At 33.7% G+C, this 24,321-nt stretch overlaps 1 protein-coding gene across 1 annotated transcript; it reads left to right on the forward strand.

Moving 5' to 3' along the window:
• The first annotated feature begins 124 nt into the window (after nt 1-124).
• On the forward strand, nt 125-24,321 carry LOC133185455 (transmembrane protein 241-like). Its single transcript, XM_061320661.1, has 15 exons — nt 125-638; nt 1,402-1,448; nt 6,082-6,165; nt 6,276-6,357; nt 6,564-6,641; nt 10,107-10,184; nt 12,787-12,835; nt 13,300-13,348; nt 14,426-14,461; nt 15,272-15,306; nt 20,890-20,959; nt 21,254-21,350; nt 21,546-21,610; nt 23,901-23,974; nt 24,073-24,321. Exons 1-15 carry the CDS (start codon nt 546-548, stop codon nt 24,180-24,182), a joined length of 1,047 nt encoding a protein of 348 aa, XP_061176645.1. The 5' UTR covers nt 125-545; the 3' UTR covers nt 24,183-24,321.

Here is a 24,321-nt window from a genome sequence, read left to right on the forward strand (position 1 = left end):
TAGGTACTTTTAAATGAAGAAATATAAGTGATATATCATTTCCGTAATATATCAGTTTGCACTGTGAATTTTCAGATTTTATTTTCACGTGTCTTATTCCCGTTTAGAGTTAGGCCTACCTACTTCGAAGAAAATGTCAATATGATCAATGAGTCACAAAATATACATTTAAAAAGTATTCAGTCAGAAGTCTAACTCAGGTTTTATATAGCAAGTGACAATAATTCACGCATCTGACATCGTGACAAAAACTGCATCATTATCACCTTTCCCTGGGAAAGAAAGAAAAAAATAAACAGCTGCCAAACAAATGATGACAGTCTCTTTATATAAATACATTATGGATTTTACAATTTGCAGTCTATTATCTGTGCTTTGGTGTAACTTGTGAATCCTAGATTTTTTTTTTAAAGTGGAAGCCCAATAAATTGTGATGCAGATAAAGAGCGATGCCCCTGGATAGTGTCACCATATTAAACCAGAAATCAAGGATTACAGAAAGCACTGCGAGCTGACAGAGGTGGGAACAGGAGTTATATGTTTCCATGATGACTTCTCTTTTAGATGTTGAAAGGAAAATGGCATCAGAAGTAGGAATCTATACCTTGTTATTTGTCATTACAAACTTTGTCAACAAGGTAAGTTTAAAATACATGTATCACCTGTATTATAGTATGGAGATCATGTCCATCTGTCTGTCTGTCTGTTAGCTTTGAGTAACAATAAATGACCCAAGCATTTCATGGCAGGCCTGGGCATAAAAATTTCTTCAGTTAAAAAAAAACTGCTTCAGGAAGCAAAGAAATCTTGTTCAGGAATGGAGAGACTGGAGTGAAGGGAGGAACCTTCTACTATTTGTCAATATGTTTCAAAAGTTTAGGTTATTTATAATAATAAACAGGTAAAGTAAGTACAGTTCCCAAAACATTTCATGCATTGGTGTAATATGATTGAATAATACATATGACATTTAGACTGCATGTACATGTATATATAAATTCAAACCAGCAGGGCTACATGTACAGTCTGATCAGAGACCTATAGTTCTTGGCCTTCTTCTAAAATAGTAAAATTTCTGTTCCCTAGGTCCATGGATCAGGCCCTGGAGTTAAATTGGCCATAGCTATTGAAATTTATTACACAGTGAATATAATACCTTCTTAACTCCTGAATGTCTAGGAGATAATCTGTATAAATGTGATATTGATTACAGAGTCCTTACCAAACTCTGAAATTATTGTCACTTGAGACCAAAGTTCTAGTTGTGATCATATCTGAGAAAGTAATGATACTCAAAAGTAATGATACTCGACAGGTGAACATTAAGGCCTATGGGCCTCTTGTTCACATTAGTAGATTGAATTGCAGTACATATCAATTCTTTTCCCTTTTGTCTTGTAGTATGTCCTGTCTGTCTTAGAGTTTAAATACCCAACTGTTTTTCAAGGGTATGTATTTGTTTTTGTTACTTGATGATCAATCTTATATTTAACACATACAATTCTTTTCTCTACAATCATTATTAATGCATTATACAATGCCTTATAATTAAAGTTTTCTTCCTAATCAAGCTTGCATTTTTCAAGTTTTTCACCAAGTAAATGGTTTACTTAGTCTCATGATGTTAAACACTAACTTTATTGTCAAAATAAGACCATTGTTGTACAAGTAAGTCCAAATTATATTAAGGAATGCATAAACTTAAGGAGGCTGTAAACATTAATGAATTTTTTTGGTCTTTGGACTATGAGACAATGATATGATATAAAGGTATACATACTGAGTTTTCAAAATAATTAAGGTTCCTGTCATTTAATTCTCAAGAAAAAATATTTGAAGACAGTGGAGTATAAGTAAACAGAAATCATTGTTCTTTGCTTACACTGGGTAAGTATGTACAGATTAAATGCCCTCCTATATCTCTCCATTTTTTAGAACTAATGGAGAAGGGATGGAAGCTCATTGGTTTCAAGAAGGATATTTACCTACTTAAAATTCTTTGTTTTATAAATGCTCGTAATTATAATTATTGCTCTATTAAAATATGATACAAACATTTTTCAATTACGGTAGAGAAATGTACATCTTAATAAATTTTAGTCATATATATGTTTTATAGGTTGTCAATATTTTTTAATACCATTTTGACATCAGCTTCAATAGTTAAGCGTGTATAGTGTGCAGGACCTCAATGCAGAGGGTACAGGGTTTGATGCTAAGCATCGCCTTACTTTATCTTATTGATTCTAATATTTTTTTTAAAAGCTTAGCATCTGTAACCAGATTTGATCGTATGAAAGTACTTCTTTTATTCTCAAAATTAACTCATTAAATAACACACATTTTCTTTATCAATAATAGTACTTCTCATTTTATTATTTAAGTTCTTACTAACCAATAAACCTGTGTATTTCAATTAGTCACGTAAGTGACTTACCAAACCAAGAATTTTAATAACAAGAGTTTGCAAATTAACAAGTATTTATTATGGCAACAATTATATTTTATTAACAGCACAAAATATTTACATTTATATATTTACAACAAAAACTGATGTACTAATGACCTATCTTATTATTAAATGGGCCTCAATAAAAAATAGTGCCTACCTAACAGATGTAAAATATCCAGAATCCGTCCCACCCAATGCTAAGTCCGAAGAGAAGTGACCTACCCCTGCACGAAAAATCTACTATGCCTATCCTAACCGGTTTACCAAAATAGAAATAAGGAACTGGAAATTAACAAAAGTGGACGTGTAAATGAAGGAAACAAAAGGGCAACTTGAACGAGACAATGCATTACCAAGAATTTTGAACGGGACAGAGACCGGGATCCACCCTGATTATCAGAAAGTGGGCTGGCACGAACTTTTGAGAAGGTTCCAAACCAACTGATATATACATGAAATACTGGGCTTTAAATACCCTGCGATCTGAAGGTGTGTCTCTCTTATCCAATCAAAAACTGCATTCTATGTTTAACCAAGACAAGGACGTTTCCGAAACCATTGTATAAAACTAGAAAGTTTCCGAATGTATAATAAATGATCTTAACCAATCCGTAAAATCCAATCCTATCACACATCAATAAAGACAGGAGGGAGAACTTATAAATGATTATAAAAAATGTGTGGTCTCCATGTGACTTGGTTACAACTCTCCATTCCTGATGAATAATGGAGCGCTCAAACAAAAGAGTGGCAACACAAAGGATTATAAATGCAATTAAATGCACTTCATTACTTTTCAGGGATGGAGAGTTGTACTCAATTATACTTTTCAGGAATGGAGAGTTGCAATTTACATTGAAAACAGTGTTTGTTATGTACAAATTCTCCTCCCTGTGCCTCCAGCGGGGCAAGAACCTAGAAAATTTTATAAAGTTTTAATAATGTTTTCATTGTAAGAAAAAGTGTAGCACTTCTAGGAGTTGAACTTGGTACAGTCAGACACTCATTTCACTGTGCTATCCAAGCTGTTGAAGGATTGTGGAAGTTTAAATAACTACGTAATGCTTTCTTCACTGTACTCTCTCTTTCTTTCTCTCTCTATATATAAATTGAATACTACAGTGGTCTAGCACACTTAAATGTATATTTACAGAGTATCTTATCAATTAAAACATTTTCAGCTCACCTAAACGAAGTTGGGGGAGCTTATATAATACTCGGGCCTCGGCGTCGGCGTCCAAGGTTTTTTGGTGCAGTTTTCTTTTCAAGTACTTCTGTGCCCTATATTAATCAGAAATGCATGGGGGATGCTTCTAGTATGTTTCATTGTACCAATCAAGGTTTCAGATTCTGCAATTTCAGCTGCAGAATGATCAGGTTAATGTTTTTGAAGCAGGTTAAAGTTCTTAGAGCAGGTTAAAGTTTTTAGAGCAGGTCTCGTTTCCAAGTTACTAAAAGCCCTATATTGACCAAACTTGCATGAATGATACATCTAAGGATGCACAATACCACGCTTGCTTCGGATGCTGGATCTGACCTACATTTTCTGGATGAGTGACCAGGTTAAAGTTTTTGGAGCAGGTCTCATTTCCAAGTAACTAAAAGCCTATGTTGACCAAACTTGCATGGATGATACATGTACATCTAAGGATGCACACTACTAGACTTGCTTCGGATGCTGAATCTGACCTACATTTTCTGGATGAGTGACCAGGTTAAAGTTTTTGGAGCAGGTCTCATTTCCAAGTAACTATAAGTTCTATGTTGACCAAACTTGCATTGATGGTACATCTAAGGATCCACACTACTGGACTTGCTTCGGATGCTGGATCTGACCTACATTTTCTGGATGAGTGACCAGGTTAAAGTTTTTAAAACAGGTCTCATTTCCAAGTAACTAAAAGCCCTATATTGACCAAACTTGCATGAATGATACATCTAAGGATGCACACTACTGGACTTGCTTTGGATGCTGGATCTGACCTACATTTTCTGGATAAGTTACCAGGTTAAAGTTTTTAGAACAGGTCGCATTTCCAAGTAACTATAAGCCCTACATTGACCAAACTTGCATGGATGATCCATCTAAGGATGCACACTAGTGGACTTGCTTCTGACCAGGTTAATGTTTTTAGAGCAGGTCGCATTTCCAAGTAACTAAAAGCCCTATATTGACCAAACTTGCATGGATGATATATCTAAGGATGCACACTACTGGACTAGCTTCGGATGCTGGATCTGACGTACATTTTCCGGATGAGTGACAAGGTTATAAGGATGCATATTTACTGGACTTGCTTTGGATGCTGGATCTGACCTACATTTTCTGGATGAGTGACAAGGTTAAAGTTTTTAGAACAGGTCGCATTTCCAAGTAACTATAAGTCCTATGTTGACCAAAACTTGCATGGATGATACATCTAAGGATGCACACTAATGGACTTGCTTCTGACCAGGTTAATTTTTTAGAGCAGGTCGTATTTCCAAGTAACTAAAAGCCCAATATTGACAGAACTTGCATGGATGATATATCTAAGGATGCACACTACTGGAGTAGCTTCAGATGCTGGATCTGACTTACATTTTCCAGATGAGTGACAAGATTAAAGTTTTTGGAGCAGGTCTCATTTCCAAGTAACTATAGGTCCTATGTTGACCAAACTTGCATGGATGATACATCTAAGGATGCACACTACTGGACTTGCTTTGGATGCTGGATCTGACCTACACTCTCTGGATGAGAGACCAGGTTAAAGTTTTTAGAGCAGGTCTCATTTCCAAGTAACTTTCAGCCCTATGTTGACCAAACTTGCATAGATGATACATCTGACCGACATTTTCCAGATGAGTGACCAGGTTAAAGTAAACTATAAGGGCTATCTGAACCAAACCTGTATGGATGATGCATTACAGGATGAACACTCTCAACCTTGCTTCAGATGCTGGATATGACATATTTTCTGGATGAGTGACTAGTTTAAAGTTTTTAGGTAAGTCCATTCCCAAGTAACTGCAAGCCCTATCGGACCAAAATTGTATAAATGTTACATCTAGGGATGCACACTACTAGATTATTAGTTTGGGACTTTGCCTTACTTGAAGACAACATTCCTTGAGGTGAGCTCTGTAATCTCTGATTACCTATGTTTTTAGTATATAATGACAAACAATAATTACGAGCATATAAAACAATGGATTTTAAGTGGGTCAATTAATACACTCATAGCACTCCTTTCCTTAAAAGCAATGGGTCTTGGTCCCATTTGGGGCCTCAGCTCCATCACTTTTTAAGGAATGCGCAGCACTACTTGTACATTAACTCTTATATAATGTACCTAATCAATTACTTTATATTGGGCTAATATAATGTTAAGAATAATTTGATCTATTACAAATTTGTGTTTCTTTTTATTAGATCTTACATGTAAGGGCAGATCACTCTAACTGCATACAAATATATGGAATTAGAACTCTTCATTGTGCAGTGTTTAGAGCCTCCTCAACAAGAACTAATGTTACATAATAACAGGAATCATTGAAAAAGAGTTTACTGTCTAAGGCGAGTCCTGAAATGTTTGTATTACTTAAATACCTATAGAGTGTTGATACAAATGTAGTGTTCATTACAGATGGCAGACTCTGGTTGGTTTCATAGTTTTGCAACTCTTAGTTATCACAAAGCGTGTTCCACCAATGCTGACAGACACAAACAGGTCTTGCAACATATTAATTGTATTTTCTTCCTACTTTTGATGTGAATTTTGCCTGTATAAGAGATTTTAAAAATTTACTAAGTTAATAAAAAATTCTTTTCTATATATAGGTCAGATTGGGTACAGTGGATCCCAGGGATGATGTTGTTTGCTGGATCAGTCTATTCAGGATCAAAGGGTCTTGCTAACTTGGTAAATTACAGTTTCTGTGCCAGCATGAATCAGCCTGAGATGAAATGTGAACATTTTTTTTATCCATTCATCTAGGCAATCTTTGAAATGATTTGTCCAGTTTATGTTTTTTTGTAAAGGCCTAAATGAAATTTAAACATAAAACTAGTGGCAGACACCAGGACTCCTTTGACTGGTTTTTCTCAGTTATTCCATTCCTTTTCCAGCCAATGCCAGTGTTCTTTGCTCTCCAAAACCTTGCCTCTGTCATTGTGTGTGGAGTCCAGATGATCATTACTCAAACAGTGAGTTCAAATCTAAAATACTGACACATACTTGTATGTGCTTCTTATGCCACGTATGACATGGCAAGCACATAGCTTGATGATAGAAATATGTAATTGTTAATATTTGTACTATAGCTACTAAGTTCAACAATTAGCACATAGTCATTAAATTATTCCTTTTTTGAACAAAAGTATCACTTTTTTTATTTTTTAATTAAAAGTTGATTTACCCCTCATATTTATGTTTTCTTTTTGTTTCTTTTCTTTTGAAAATAGCTTATTGTGTACAATAGGCCATTAATGTATTTTGAGGTAAAGATAATCAACTAAAGAAATGTATCCAGGGTATGAGATTGAAATATTTTAACAAAAAATAATCATCCATATTTATATTTTCTAAGTATTGTATAGTGTAAGAAAAGATTTGAGGCATAGTATATGATTCAATGTAATTGATGATAATCCCATTCTCTGGATATTATATACATGTTCTGTGTTGTAAGAGTTTCTGGCAATAACTTTGCAGCATTGATAATGTGAAGAAGATGCAATAACATTGGTTTTATTTGTTGTAATTTACAAATGTGTTAAATGTTTAACTACCAGATTCATGGATATTTAAAATAAAATTTCATTCTCAGTTTAACAAATTTTGTCTAAGGAGGTTCTAACACTGCACACTGAAGAGTTCTAATTCCATCATGATGGTACTTTTGTACAGTTAGAGTGATCTGCCCTTAGATATATAATGAAAAAAATGGAAATCTACCCTCCTCAGAATCAAAGTTTAGGAGACATATAGGAATCTTCTTGTCCATCTATCTATATATGATTTTCCTTTAAGCATTTCAGAAAAATGTATGCCGGTAATTCAAGTCCTGGACATACCTTGCCACAAAGCAACCTTGTAACAGAGAAACTAGTTTTCTCAAAGTCAAAAAAAAATTTCATCAGTGCTAAGAGCCTCCTTAAGTACTCTTAGATTTTTTACACTCACCTCAGCAAAGTAGGTGAGTATTTTGAGTATGTCCCTTCCCAAGTAACTGTAAGCCCTACCTAAATAAAACTTGCATAGCTGATGAATCTATGAATGTACACCTACCAGATTTGCTTGCTGATGCTGCATTTGACATTTTCTGGATGAGTGAACAGGTTGAAATTTTTGTAGCAGGTCTATTTCTAGCTCTATTGGTCAGAGACCAGAACTGATGTGATAGTAAGGTGTCCATTGTCTATCCATCTGTTTGTACACAACTTTTAGCTCACCTGAGCCAAAGGCTCAAGTAAAATTCTGATCAAAGCATGTCAGGGGTCTGCCTGTTGTCTGTAAACTTTTTACATTTTCAGTTTCTTTTCTAAAACCATTGGACCAATTTCAACCAAACTTGCACAAAGCATCCTTGGGGAAAGGAAATTCATTTTCTTTTCAAATGGCAGACCACTCTTTGTTTAAGAATAGTGAACATTTGGTATGGCCATTTTTAAAAAATCTTCTTCTTAACAACCACCGGTCCAGAAAAGATGAAAAATATGAAGAAGCTTTCTGACATAGTGAAGATTCAATTTTTTTTCAAATCATGGCTTCTTAGGTAGGGTGGGGCCACAATATGGGATAGAAGTTTTAATGGAAAAATATAGGAAAAACTTCTTTCAAAATCTTTATCTCTAGAACAACAGGGCCATGCCTAGTCATATTAAAATGCAAGCATTCTCAGGTAATGCAGATCCATGTTTGTTCAAATCATTACCCCTAGGATTAGGGCAGGTCACAGAAGGGGGTCTAAGTTTTAATCCCTGGGATTATAGTTGGTCCACAATAAGAGATCAGAATTTTACATGGGAATATATAGGGAAAAAATCTCTTTAAAAATCTATTTCTCAAGAAAAGCAGGGCTATGATTAGTCATATTAAAATGCAAGCATCCTCAGGTAGTCCATATAAGTTTGTTTCAAATTATGGCCTAAAAGGGTGGTATGGGGTCACAATTTCCAAAGGAATATGGAGGGAAAAATGTCTTTATAGATCTTTATCTGGGACCCATTTTACAAAAGAACTTACGACTAAGACCAAAAACTTAAGTTGATTGTAAAATTTTGCAAAATTGATGATTCCCTTTAAAATTGCTATCGTAAAAGTATCTTACTACATTCCTTTTAAAAAGATTAAAACCATTTTCATTTTAATGTAAATTAAAAAGTTGTAAGCAGAATTAAATTTTGGTCTTAGTCATAAGTACTTTTGTAAAACAGGCCCCTGGAGAACAACCTGAACAAGGTGACTCAGGTGAGTGCTGTTGCCCTTTGGCCTCTTGTTCAAAATGCTACTTCTCTTACAGTTTTGGACCAATTTCAATAAAACTTGGTTTACAAGTAGACTACACTAAGATATTTAATTCAATGTATTGATTTTTATTTCAACTAGCAATGTTCCCATGGTTAATTAAAAAATTCTGTGAAATTTTTTCAGAATGCTACAGATTTTGTCGATAAAACTTTTTACAAAGTTTTGATTTCTGATTGTTTAATATTCATGTTGCCGTAACTTTCTATGTTCTCAGTGAAATTCTTTGAAATTCAAAATGCAGCTTTTTATTATGGCATTCTATCAGATTTTGTTCATGTATATGTACATGTATATGGTAATTTTCGAAATCTTGTGCTTGCTCATGTACTTAAATCTGATTTGCTTATGCTCACTGTGCTATATTTGCATTGTTATTTCTTCAAAATATTTTGAAAATAAGTTCTTTCAATCTGCAATACAAAGGTCAAGGTTTTGCTTAATTTGTTAAAACATATAGGGAATGGGGCCCCAAAGGGAGTAGGGAGAGCATTTGGGAAACATCTGTAACAGTCTCAGTTACAATTACAACTAGTTCATATTTATATGGAAGCATATTCAGGTAGTGTAGATTCAAGCTAGTGCAAATCATGACCTGGGGGGTGGGGGAAGGGTGGGGCCACAATAGGAGATCAAAGTTTTACAGAGGAATATATAGGAAAAAATCTGTAAAATTCTTTTAGAGCGAAGATTAATCATATTGACATGTATCCTCAGTAAGTGTAGGTTCAAGTTTGTTCAAGTTATGGCCACTTCCCTGCCCCTCTCAGGGGAGGAGGGGGAAGTAGGTTGGGACCACTTATATTTTTAAACTTTTCAGTACTAAACTGATACCTGCTTTTCACCAGCCAAAGTGCTCAGTGAGCAGTGTGGCCCATGGACCTCTTGGTTTGTTTAATGAAATGTCTTTAATGTTAAACTTACTCCTATAGTATATGAGACTTTGCCTTTCTTGTATAACATTTGTCAAAGTGTGCTCCTTAATCTTTGATTACCTATGTTCAAATAATAGTAAAGTATTTTCAGTTATCTTTTGTTGCAATGAATCTTTGATTTGATGAAGAATGATGCATTTAAGACTTGTTTAGTATTCCTATTTGAACCCTCTTGTTCTGTTAATTCCTCTATGATTTAATTGACAGTTGACAAGCTTCTTTACCTACTGTATGATGATGCTGACAGTGATATCTTCTATTATCATCATCCACACTGACCCACAGGTAAATATCAAATGAGGCCATAAATAAGTGATTATTGAAAGACTGGACATTGTGTCATTGTAAACTCTCTCTTGCCCATGAACTTCTAGCAGGCAAACAGTTTACATAGTTGTACAGTAAAATTATTCTAATCCAGACTCCGATAAAACCATAGAAATTGGTCGGATTAGACAACATTCCAGATTAGACAACCTTTAAACAATTGAATTTACTGAAAGGGACTTAAAGCTTACATTGTAATAGACAAGAACATCCCAATTAGACAGGTTTTACTGTAATATGCAGTAAAGATGACCTGTCAAACTTGTAAAATTTATTTCCCCTCTGGTCTGGATTCAGGCCCAAGGTTGCCACTAAGTAAGTCATATACATGTATTAAAAAAAAAATAATTTTATCACATAGTTACTCCTTTATACAGTGGATAACTCATGTGATATCATTTTCATATCAACATTTGTGACAAACGATGTAAAGTGATGGATAAAAAGAATCTCCCAAGATTTATGGTTGGATATGATTTTTAGTTCACCTGAGCTGAAAGCTCAAGTGAGCTTTTCTGATCACAATTTGTCCATTGTCCTTCTGTTTGTCCTTCCAACTGTAAACTTTTCACATTTTTGACTTCTTCTTCAGAACCACTGGGTCATTTTCAACCAAACTTGCCACAAAGCATCCTTGGTTGAAGAGGATTTAAGTTTATTTAAATAAAGAGCCATGCCCTCTTTTAAGGGGAGATAATTAAGAAGTAGTGAAAATTTGGTGGCATCTTTTAAAAATCTTCTTCTCAAGAACCATTGAGCCAAAAAAGTTAAAACTTATGAGAAACCTTCATTACAGAGTGTAGATTTAAGTTTGTAAAAATCATGACCTCCGAGGGTAGGGTGGGGCCACAATGGGAGATCAAAGTCTAATACAGGAATAAATAGGAACAAATCTTCAAAAATCCTCTTCTCAAAACAGGAATGCCATGATTAGGCATATTATATAGAAGCATCCTCGGGTAGTGTAGATTCAAATTTGTTCAAATCATGACCCCCAGGGGTTGGATGGGGCCACAATGGGGGATCAAATTTTTTACATAGGAATTTATAGGAAAAAAATCTTTAAAAATCTTCTCAAGAACAGTAAAGCCATGATTATTCACATCGGTATTGAAGCATCCTCAGAAAGTCTAGATACAATTTTGTTCCAATCATGACCCCCAGGAGTAGGATGGGGCCACAGTGGGGGATCAAAGTTTTACATAGGAATATATAGGGAAAAATCTTTCAAATTCTTCTTCTCAACAACAGCAAAGCCATGATCAGACTTATTGATACAGAAACATCCTCTGGTAGTGCAGATTTAAGTTTGTTCAAATCATAACACTTGGGGGGTAGGATGTGGCCACAATGGTCTATCAGAATTTAATATAAAGGTATATAGTAAGTATAGGAAAAAAAGTTAAAAATCTCAAGAACAGAGGAACCATGATTATGGTAGTCATATTGATATGGAAGTATTTTCAGGTAGTGCAGATTGAAGTTTGTTCAAATCATGACCCCAGTGGTAGGGCCACATCTTCAAAAATCTTCTTCTCAAGAACAACAAAACCACAATTAATCATATGAATATGGAAGCATCCTAAGATAGTGTAGATTCAAGTTTGTTCAAATCATGACATCTGGGGTTAGGGTGGGGTCACAACAGAGATCAATGTTTTATATGAAATATGGAGGTAATGAACAGTATTCAAGCTCAAAGTTCATTTAAACAATACAAATAAGGAGCAGAGTAAACGTGGACCTCCTAAAACATCGGAGGTGGGATCAGGTGCCGTGGAGGAGTGAGTGTCACCTATGAATATATAAGTGAAAGAATTTGCTGATGAAGAACAGCAGGACCATATTGATTCAAGTGAGCGTTGTGGTCCATGGGCCTTTTGTTTATCCAACTCAAGTGTTTTTATCCCCTTACCAAGGCTTGGGGATAGAAAACACAAAACTCTTTAAATAAAATCATATCCAACCACAAACCATTGAAGATCCTTTATTTAAGCATTGAAGTCTTATTTTTGAATGTCATCTGTGAATACCACTCATTACATGTAGCACAATATGATAATTTGTTGGCACTAACAGGTGCTGTTAAAGGACCAACAACATCCACAAATAAAAATTCAATGTTTATATTTACATATTCATCGTTGATTTTATAAATCTTTATCATGAATTTACACCTTTCAGAACTGGTGTGCTTACTAGACATTGTGACATGGAAAGTTAAATAACACAAATTAATCAAATTAATATTGCGACTGTATATGTATATGATTAACCTATGTCCCCTGGGTTAAAGTTTCATATGTTTGGAGTAGGGAATTTAGTAGTACATGTATTTGAAATGCTACTCCTAAGCCAATTCAAGCAATGTGGTAATGACTAGAGTCCCATAAAATTTTTTAGGATTTGAATGGATCCAAAGATCCTGTCCAAGGTGGTGCTGAGATGGTCATAGCTAGAGGTACCTAGATACTCATAAGACCAGAAGAGGCTTAAAACAAGCAAACAAACAAACAATAACAAATATCTTGTATTAAATGATTTGATTCTTTATTTTCAGTTTAGTCAAGAAGGATATATCTGGATTGGACTTCACATTATTTTTACAGGTAAAACTGATTATATTATCAAAACAATTTCATATTCACACATGCAAAGAAAACACAAATACAATAAAAGTGTGCAAAGAGTTATGTGAGGAAAATAACTACTGGTAAAAATAAGTTATTTTTATTATATGCAGTAAAACATACTGAAAAGCACAGGATTCTGGCTGATTTCTGCTTAAAACATGTTGAAAGCTAAAAAAAATATATATATTACAGTTGAACTTCGGTATCTCAAACACCGATATCTCGAATACCATGGATATGTCGAAGTGATTTGGAAGTCCCAATCCCTTATTCTGCAAGCATTTTACTCTGTATACATGTATCTCAATTCCTTGGATATTGCCAAGATTTTACTTGCCCCATCAAGATCGAGATCATGAGATTTGACTGCATGAAGTTACATGTATTTCTTTTACCACATCTGACTTTGTGAAAACTTATGATAAATCCTTTTTCTTTAGGAGGTTTACAGATTTACACAAAATTGATGAAAGGAAGACTGAAATCTAGGTAAAGCAGAATTGATGTACACCAAGATAATAACAGAGCAATATTGATTTTCTTTGTTATATTCTTACTAGGGATGTCAATTTTGTCAATAGTTCATATTTGAATATTCAGTGAAAATATTTTAAAACATAAATATTTAAAAAAAAAAATACAGTAAAACTTGTCTTATCAGGATATTGTGTATTCCAAAATCTTGTCTATTACAATGTTATCTTTCCTTTCAGTAAATTAGTTGTTTATTTTGTTGGCCAATCTAGCCAATTTCTATGGAACCACTACTTTCTGGATTAGATAAGTTTTGCTATATATTTGAATATTCAATAAAATAAATAAAATCTTGTTGTAAATTAATATTTTAAATATGCATCATCCTACCTTCATGTATGGAAATGTACATATTACGCTTCCATACTCAAGAAATTTGTGTTGGTATTTGGAAGTAAAAATTGGTTGTAGACTTTTGTAGGTGTATAGCAAGGAGTATCATCTCATCGACTGAATATTCAAAAATATTGGTTGACATCCCTAATTCTAACCAGTGTTTATTTGGTTGTTAAAATGTTTTTGAGGTATATGAATATGAGATTTAAGGACCATTGATTAAGCCAATACCGGTATATGAATACTGCATGTAGTTGAGTGTAACATTGAAAATTTTCACCCCTCAAAAACCATTGTCAACCGAGGTGCAGCCTTGGTTGACAATGGTTTTTGAGGGGTGAAAATTTTCAATGTTACACTCAACTACATGCAATATTTTTTATATTATACTGACTGTTTTATACAAATATATATTACAATGAACCTAGCACGCATAAATTCTGCGCAGTCAATATTTTTTGGAATATCACCCATTGTCAAGCAATGTTGACTGTTGCTATGCTGGAGGGCGTGGCTTCATTATTCAGTGGGTAATAGTGTTTTTTAACAAATGTTTCTCGACAAATCAGATTCAACTGATTTACATGAAAGTTTAATATTGTCATATAAATACATGGAGTCTGTAATATATTATTTTGCTACATCAGTTTAATGTAATGCATTTCTATATAGAAGTTCTTTATTCTTTTGTTGCAGCTCAATAGAGAAGTTGTATTGTAGTTACATCTATTGGTAAGTAATGATTGGAAAATGAATTGATATTATATTTAGAATATAATGTGGAATGAAGTTACTATTATAGTTACTGTACATCTACTGACAAGAAATGAATGCAGAAAGGAGTTATTATTAAAACTACATCCACTGTTGAATTTTAATTCTGGTAAGAATTTTTTGTAGAATTGATTAAATATTGCAATTACTCATTTACTTGTAAGATATTGATGTGGAATGGAGTTAACATTATATAGTTACCGCTACTGATAAGAAATCAATGCAGGGTGAAGTTGATTTTATAGTTACATTTATACTTGGATGATTATTTATGTGGAATGGAGAAAATATTATTGGTTTCTACTGATAAGAAATGAATGCATAGTGGAGTTGATATTAAAATTACATTTACTTGTAAGATATTGTTGAGGAATAGAGTTAATAACTATAGTTATATCTACTGGTAAGAAGAGAAAGGAAAATTGCATTTAAAAAGTAGTTGAATGTATAAACTGAAGCCTGTTTAACAGAGCGAACGTTCGTGAGTGCTCGCCAAAATTTCTTATCCCTCCAACAGAAATGTTCGCCAGCGCTCGTGAATGTTCGCAGTGCTCGTGAACGTTTGCTTTGTTGAACAGGCCTCTGGTCAGATATTTATACTGAGTGGAATTCATATTTCTTGTAAACAGCAAAGTTGTCATCTCAAAAATGTCACTTTAATTTTTCCTAAGATAAATCTAGTGCATTCAATGTATTTCTTTTTTTCTTTCTTTCTTTTTTTTTTTTTTTGAATAAATAGGTAGTTGAAGTATTATTCTTTATTTACAGCATAATTTTGTTTGCGCCATCAAGTTATTTAATAGGTAAGAGTCTATTAACATGTTAAGTTAGTGTGTATCAAGTTGTATGATGTAAAATGTCTACCCTGAGTTGTCACTCCTCTCATTAATTCCATGTAGATTGTTATCACAACAGATGTAGAATATTAAGTAGAATATTAAGTAGTCACACTGGTGTTTTGGTATAAATATATATATATATAAATAGCTGATTCTCATGAAGGAGTATTTTTTTTTCTACATATCAAGATAATATAATCAAAACTCCTTGATTTACAACATTTACAATACAATTTTATCTCTCCTCAATGAAGTCAAGATAAGCATATGCTATGCCTCTGGCTTTGACATCCCTCTTAGATTTTTAAGGGCAAGTCCTTACCCAAGTAACTTTAATAACCCCTACCTGGACCAGACCTGTCTGGAATGATGCATATAGGAATGTACATTACCTTACTTCAGATGCTGGATCTGACCTTCATTTACCGGATGACTGAATAAGTTAAACATTTTGGAGTTGAGGTCCATTCCCAATGCATATAAGCCCTATCTGGACCAAACTTGCATGGATGATGCATATATAGGGATGCACATTACCAGACTTGCTTCAGATGCTGGATCTGACGTATATTTTGGAGCAGGTTCATTCCCAAGCAACTATGAGCTCTACCTGGACCAGAGTTGCGTGGATGATGCATCTAGGGATGTTCATTACCAGCATACTTCAGATATGCTGAATATATATATTTTCTAGTTAGGTGACTAGATTTAAGTTGTTGGAGCAGTTCAACTTGTTTGAATATAATTATAAGCCTTATGGTGATTAATTGAATTTGCATAGATGATGCATCTAGGGATGTACATTAATAGCATACTTCAGATATGCTGGATATATAATATATATTTTCCAGTTGAATGACTAGGTTTAAGTTCTTAGAGCAGGTCGACTTGTTCGAATATACAGTCAAACCTAGTTATCTCGAACTCAAGGGGACTCAGAAAAAACTTCAAGATATTCAAGGGTTCAAGATTTCAAGTGTAAAATACTTAAGAAATCTGTGGTTAGGACTTCCAAATCACTTAGACACATCCATGGTATTTGAGATAGATGTATTTGAGATACCACAGTTCAACTGATTGATTGAATTTGCATAGATGATGCATCTAGAGATGTTTTCTACCAGACTGCATCTAGCTTACATTTCCAGATGAATGATCAATATCTTTGGAGCAGGTTCATTCCAAAGTAACTATAAAGTTTACTTTGACCCACCTTGCATGAATGATGCTTCTAGGGATGAACACTAGCAAACATGCCTCAGATGCAACATCTGCATTTATTCACCTGGATGATCTGACCTATTTTTATGCCCCGCCATGAATATGGCCGGGGCATATAGTGTTTGTCATGTCCGTCTTCTGTCCTTCTGCCTGTCTTTACGTCACGCTTTGAGTTTAGCTCTGTTCAAAGCTCAGTTTAAAAGAAACTATTCAAGATATTTTTATCAAACTTCATATGCTGATAGATATTGATGAGAGCTATGCAACTGCATCAACATTTTTTGACCTTGACCTTTCCTTTGACCTTGACCTCACTTTTCTTAAATTGTGTTTAGCTCAGTTTAAAAGATACCAGTCAAGGTAGTGTAATCAAATTTCATATGTTCATACATTCTGATGTAAGCTATTCAACTGCATCAACATTTTTTGACCTTTCCTTTTACCTTGACCTCACATTTCTTAAATTAGTGTTTAGCTCAGTTTTAAAGATATCATTCAAGACAGTGTAATCAAACTTCATATGTTGATACATACTGATGTAAGCTATTCAACTGCATCAACATTTTTTGACCTTAACCATTCCTTTTACCTTGACCTCACTTTTCTTAAAGTAGTGTTTAGCTCAGTTTTAACAGTGTTCGAAATAACCGTGCACCCGACTGCACGAGATGCACTAATTTTGCAGCAGGCGAACAAATTTGCATGTACTGATGCCCGGATGGACGTGTTAAAATTTTCGATAATTAAAATTCATATATTTGATAAATCTTTTTCATATCAAGTAATAGTATCGGTAGCAAAGTGTAACAAGCCAATAGGAAGAATTTCATCAGTCTATAGATTCTGGTTTGAAGTTATGGTGACCTGGTTCCAGTCACATCATCGTTAAAAAACAAATTTATAAAAGACAATTTTTTTCTCAGGCAAGTAGATCTTTGGCAGGGCTGACAACTTTTACTAGCAGTCAGACCTGCATGTCTGACTAAATTTACAGTGAGTTTCAAACACTGGTTTTAATGAAATGTTTTTATCAAACTTCATATGCTGATACATACTGATGAGAGCTATTCAACTGCATCAATATTTTTTGACCTTGACATTTCCTTTGACCTTGACATCACTTTTCTTAAATTAGTGTTTAGCTCAGTTTTAAAGATACCATTCAACAGAGTGTTATCAAACTTCATATGTTGATACATACTGATGAGAGCTATTCAAATGCATCAAGATTTTTTGACCTTGACCATTCCTTTGACCTTTGACCTCACTTATCTTAAATTAGTGTCAAACTTCATATGCTGATACATACTGATGTAAGCTATTCAACTGCATCAACATTTTTTGACCTTGACCTTTCCTTTGACCTTGACCTCACTTTTCTCAATTTGTGTTTAACTCAGTTTTAACGAAAACATTCATAATATTTTTATCAAACTTCATATGCTAATACATACTGATGTAAACTTTTCAACTGCATCAACATTTTTTGATCTTGACCTTTCCTTTGACCTTAACTTCATTTATTTTAATTAGTGTTTAGCTCAGTTTTAAATAAACCATTCAAAATATTTTTATCAAACTTAAATATGCTGATACGTATTTGTGAGAAGAATTCAACTACATAAAAATCATTTGACCTTGAACTTTCCTGTGACCTTGGCCTTACTTTTCTTAGATTTGCATTTTGCTTAATTTTAAAGAAACCATTTAAGATATATTTATGTAAGTTATGCACTTATGCATAATTTGGTGAGAATTTATCGTTTATGTCCAACTTTTTAGATTTCAATTTTAATTTTAAAGGAACTTTTCAAGATATTCTCATCAAATTTCATACACTAATACAAATTTTCACGTTGCATTACTAATGTACCCTCGGTGGGGCATTCATGTCCCATGGACATATTTCTAGTTTAAAGATGATTGAAACATTTTAAGTTTTTGGAACATTCCCTAAAAAACTGCAGATCCCACCTAGACCAAACTTGCATGATTGTTGCATGTAGATATGAACACTACCAGAACATTCAATTGCTGAGACATAGCTTTCGCTTATAGATAACATTTGTTAAGGTGAGCTTTGTCATCTTTGATTACCTATGTTTAAATTTCTGCAATAACAGAGGAGTATTATTGTTAATAATAATTTGTCAAGCGAGTCAATAAGATTTTATAAAGTCACATTAATCTATTGCTATCTAGCAAACCATCTTTTGCATGATTATAATTAGCAAGTAGCCCTGTCATGGTAGCCTACTGGTAGGGTGCTCGCTTCATGATCGGGAAGCCCAGGTTCGATTCTTGTTCGCCGTGCTGCGTCAAACCTAAGATGTAAACATAAGCAGTGACTGTTCCTTCGCCAAGCGCCCGGCATGAGAAGTGAAAGTCACAGGTCTTTGGAATGAGACCTTAAAAACTGAGGTCCCATGTCATGGTGGGCGTTTGCATGATAAAGAACCCTTACTGCTCAACTGCCCTGAGTGCCGAGTATAGGTCTAAAGAACAAGTCTCAATAAGGCTTATCTGTGGTCCCCGGTTACTCGTCAGATTTCGAACATTTATTAAAATTTTTAAAAATTGAATTTTTTTATTAACTAATGTCTTTATTATTTGAACCATCATCTAAAAATGTCAAACAATAGATATAGGCAGCATACGAAGCTGCGCGTTGAAGGTAGGGTCCTTTGATTTTCATGAATATCAAAAGAAATCAGTGACAGCTACACATTTCAAAGTTTTTGTAAACACCGAGCTCAGGTTTGTTCAGAGTTGAGTTTGAAATATAATGTTTATACATGTATTATACGTTTAAAGGTTGAGTGAAAAGATCTTTGTTGAACAACCTTGTGCTCTATGTTTTCTAATTAAAAGTATTGTGATTTTGAATCTCTTCGCTATCTTCATTTACATGCGATTAACCTCTTTATGACCTGTTTAGAATCATAACAAGCCACGTGGATTTGTATCGTTACGGGTAAATGCCTCCACTAAACGTGCTAGTTCTCAGTTGAAACGTACTCAGTTTTATGTCGATCAGCATGGACTTGTTTGGTTCATCTTGTTATAGTTTTTACTGCCAAAGTTTTGTATAAAATAGAAAATTGTATTTGTAGTTGATTGTGAATCGTCTTTGAAAGAAAAATATCATACCAAGATCTTTTTATAATATCTAATCTAAATGTCTCCGCCCATTTCCATGTAATAGAGAAACCGTAGTCTGATCGGGGGAAAATGTTCCGGCATTTTTTAGTGCGATAGGTGTTAAAAATATGCTTTTATTTTTTGATATGTTTAATTATTCATTATAAATACACAATGTTTTAATTAGAAATACTTCGTTATAAACAACGAAAACAAACAAAGTACCGTATGCTAATATTTAACCGGTAAACCAGGGTGTAAAAAGGGACCACACTACTACACTTAAGTAGAATACTCCTTTGAAGCCCTTGACCAGCATACGGTGACATCTCTGTATGAGTGAAAAAATTCTTGAAAGGGATATTAAACAACAAACATTCAATCATTTTTTTTTTTGTTTATCATATCCACTTGGTTCAGGATTCAATCTCCTTATTGGGTATTTTGGTTTTATACTGGAAATACAGCATGCATTTTAAGATCTTCATTTCACTCCAGACCTGTCAATATCTAGAAAGCAGAAGGCCTTGTATGATCATAATTAGCAATTTAAAATTATATACCCAAATTGTGATATATAAAAATCTTCCTAAAGCTGAGCACAACTCATAAATAGGCATACACCTTACTAGATTCACTATCTTCAATATCAGCACTGGGGTATACCCTTCGTATTCATTACACCTGACTACTTTATTGTCACGGGTACCAGCATGGAATGAATGACGTGTTTGTGCTGGTAATCTTACATTAACAATTGTAAAACAGTTGTAAGTTTTCTTTCTCTCCTGCCATGGAAGAAGTAAACAATTATTTTTGTTGCTAATGAGTGTTTTACAATAGCTATGTAGCATATGTCCATCTACACAGGTGACAACTGATTACACTGAATGGCTTATATAGGGGCCTTCAGATATAAAGACTGAATAAAAGAATATGGCGGACAAATTCCTTTTACAAATTGAGCTCAGCTTTAACTCATGGATATACTGTAGAAGCAGAAATATTTTTTCAAAATTAATTTAGTTTATTTCTTTGATAAATTTATCAATGAAATTAAATCCCATACAAAATTTCATAGTCAGTAAATCATCCAAATTTGAATCAGATGTGGCAGACTGTATATTTTAAATGAAGCATGTTCATGTAAATTCTTCAAAGAATATTATTTTCTCTATGTTACAGGTGATGCCCTGGAAGCAGCCAGATTTCCTCATCTGTATTTTTCCAAATTTTGGCTAGGATGTTTATTGAGGTATACCTTGCTTTACAACACCTTCAAAGAGACTTAGCTATAGCTAGAGAAAGACTAAAACACTTGTATTAACCATGATTAAAAAGTCCTACTTCTCCAGAAGTACATGGTACAGCATATTTACAGGAACTTTAACAATTTTAACAAAATATGTTAACTTGCAGTGAATGAAATTTTTTGACTGACTCTAAAAGGCTGCACTTTTTCATCACAAGTCAGTATGCAGTTGTTTTAATGTTGATAAATATTAGTTTAAAACATATGTCATTTGATAAATAAAAACCAATTTTTCAGTGGTGTATTTGGAGTGTTGTTAATTCTACATTCCATAAACTTGCAAGAAAAAAAATTAGGACAAGTGGACTTTGCCAAAGTTCAAGGCTTCTCCAAGGTAAGGAATATATATGCATTTTATTTATTTCATCCATTGAATGAATTAATAGAAGTGCACATGTGTATGCTCTGATATTGTGTAAAAAGCTGCAAGATAACAAAATTAGTTGTAAAGTACATACAACACTACAATTCAACCTGAATTGTTTTGCATAAAGTAACATATAATCCAGTAATAATATTTTTATTTCAGATACTAGCATCTCTCTTGTCATTCTTTACATTCACTGATTTCTACACAGCAAACTTTGCCATGTGGTAAGAGAAATACTTAGCAATATGTTAAAACAGAGAGGCGAGAGATATGATTCTGCAATTAGTATTGAACGACTGTCAGTGACATAATTAATTAATTATAATTAAGTGTTGCAGATGTGAGGATTAATGATATAAATCATTGTCATTTCCAACATTGTCACTTAATGACAAAATTATCATGCTAAGCATAATGATCCTAATACCAACACAATACTCAGTGAAACAAACATTCAAATGCATTATACATGATTAATTATACCCCACGCAACAAGTTGCGTGAGGTATAATGTTTTTGACCCGTCAGTCAGTCAGTGTGTCAGTCAGTCAGTCAGTGTGTCAGTCCTGTTTTTTTGTCAGCGCAACTCCTCATAAACAGCTGCACAGAATTTCGTCAAACTTTGCAGATATTTAGGACACAATGTGTAGATGTGCATATTACCAGGAAATTCCGATTCCTTTATTTTTTCTTGGAATTATGGCACTTTTCAACTTAGATTTTTGGCCATATCTTGAATATAGAGATGAACAGTTTGTCAGTGCAACTCCTCTTAAACCGCTGCACAGAATTTGGTCAAACTTTGCAGATATTTAGTACACAGTGTGTAAAAGTGCATATTTCCAGGAAATTCCTATTCCATTATTTTTCTGGGAATTTTGGCACTTTTCAACTTAGATTTTTGGCCATATCTTGAATATCTTGAACTAGGTAATAAGGAAATCCACTGGAATCAGCTTTTGTAATGAAACTTTATGTGAAATATTTTATGACCTTTAAAGTCCCCTATTGATTTTGAGATCAAAATATTAATGATTTAACACACACACAAAATCTTGGATAGTTCCCCCCCCCCCCCCCCCCCCCATCAAATTGGTGCTTTGCCTTAAATAATTTCATAAGTACAGTTTATAAACAAATTCATGAATTATACTGTGTATTTAAAATGCACTGTGCCATTCATTGCGTGTTGCATTGTCGAGTTTTGGGGGAGCGTGGGGTATGTGAGCTTGCTCACTTTTTCTTTCATTGCTAATGAATTTTTAATCAGTAGATATTGCAGCTCCAACCATAAATCCATATATGTTGTATTATTTAATTTCACCACAAGAAAACCATCATCTAGCTCGGCTCTTAAGATATTGTATTTCTATTTACTTATATGTACCAAAAGATGTTTCTGTGTTTATTACAACTAATGAAACTCAATTATTTATCAATGACTTTTGAGTAGATTTATCTGAAAATGATGATTGATTATTTTTGAATGTATGAGATAAAAATTGAATGGTTTATATCATGAGGACTGTAGGAGATTATATGGCTGAATGGTTACCGGTGAATGGTAAAAAATAGTTTTTGCATGGTAAAATTGCAAAGATCTGGTTTATATATACATTTGTATTATTATGGCAACAAATTTATTAATGGAAGGTAAATCATGACTTCTTACCCATCCATTTTAAATTCATTCTATTTTGCTTGGACAAAATTGTGATGAACTCATGCTATAGCCAAGCCTCAGCATCCAGATGCAAGTTTAGGCAGCGAGTCAATTTCTAGGTGATTATAAGCCCTACCTGGACCAAACTTGCATGGATTGTACACCATCAGACTTTCTTTTGGATGCTGAATGTTACATACAATTTCTGGATGAATATTTAGATACAAGTTTTTGAAGCCCATTCCAAGTAACTATAAGCCAAATGACCAAAGTTGCTTATAGGGATGCACACTTTAAAACTTGCTTTGGATGCTGGATCTGGCTTATATTTTCTGGATGGTTGAATGTTAAAATGTTTAGAGCAGGTCTATTCCAAGTAATTGTAACCACTCTTGCTTGATGATGCATATAGGGATGAACACTACCAGACCTGTTAGCTCACCTGAGCCAAAGGCTCAAGTGAGCTTTTCTGATCAAAATTTGTCTGTTGTTGTCGTCGTTAACTTTTTACAATTTCATCTTTTTCTCCAGAACCACTAAGCAAATTTCAACCAAACTTTTGTAGACCAACATGCTCATGTAATGCAAAATATGAGTCAAAATTATCTTTATTAATTTTCTTGTGAAAGTTTTAACTAACCTGAGCCATGCATTTTTGAATCTAAATCACATATCAAAATGTGCAAAATTATGAACCAAATCACTTTATAAGGGTTGATACATTGCTATAAATTTAATCAGATGCTTGTAAAATACTATGGGTACAGAATTTTTATGCAATGCTAATTTTTTAGTGTCAGCAAAATCTAGTTCAAATAGAGATATAGATTAAAGTACATGTGTTTTATCAGGATATTTATAAATTTGGTGGCTGGACTCACAGTGCAGGATACTCAACTGTCTGCTTCTGAAGCTTTTACTACAGGTATATGAAATTCACCAGCAAGTATAGTATTTCTATTAACACCTGTTATTTTTATATTCTGTTGAATGAATATTAATTAGTCTGAACTTTTCTTGCAGATTCCAGTGAATATAGGAATAAATTTCCACCCTGTAATAGAAGTTCTACATTTGATGATTTTATTAAAGATGAAGACGTTGAGGGAGTTACAGGACTAGATGACCTCTAATGTTTTTATGACAAAATATTATATATCTTTGTTAACTGTGTTTGTCTAGATATACTGTTGTTTTTGTGTTGCATGTATTTATAGGACAAGATGTGAATGTTAGTAAAATTGAAATCCTGAGAAGAGTGAGTGCTGTTTA

Source organism: Saccostrea echinata, unplaced genomic scaffold (assembly GCF_033153115.1).
Source record: "Saccostrea echinata isolate AGI-Se365-2 ecotype Australia unplaced genomic scaffold, CSIRO_AGI_Sech_v1 ptg000001l, whole genome shotgun sequence".
Taxonomy (NCBI): domain Eukaryota; kingdom Metazoa; phylum Mollusca; class Bivalvia; order Ostreida; family Ostreidae; genus Saccostrea; species Saccostrea echinata.

What these genes read in the sequence shown, in the direction of transcription:
- LOC133185455 (XM_061320661.1), top strand. Translation starts at nt 546, where the DNA reads ATGATGACTTCTCTTTTAGATGTTGAAAGGAAAATGGCATCAGAAGTA. An exon ending in AAGTTCAAGGCTTCTCCAAG is followed by an intron (nt 21,351 to 21,545) that starts GTAAGGAATATA and finishes TTTTTATTTCAG; the next exon opens with ATACTAGCATCTCTCTTGTC. An exon ending in ACAGCAAACTTTGCCATGTG is followed by an intron (nt 21,611 to 23,900) that starts GTAAGAGAAATA and finishes GTGTTTTATCAG; the next exon opens with GATATTTATAAATTTGGTGG.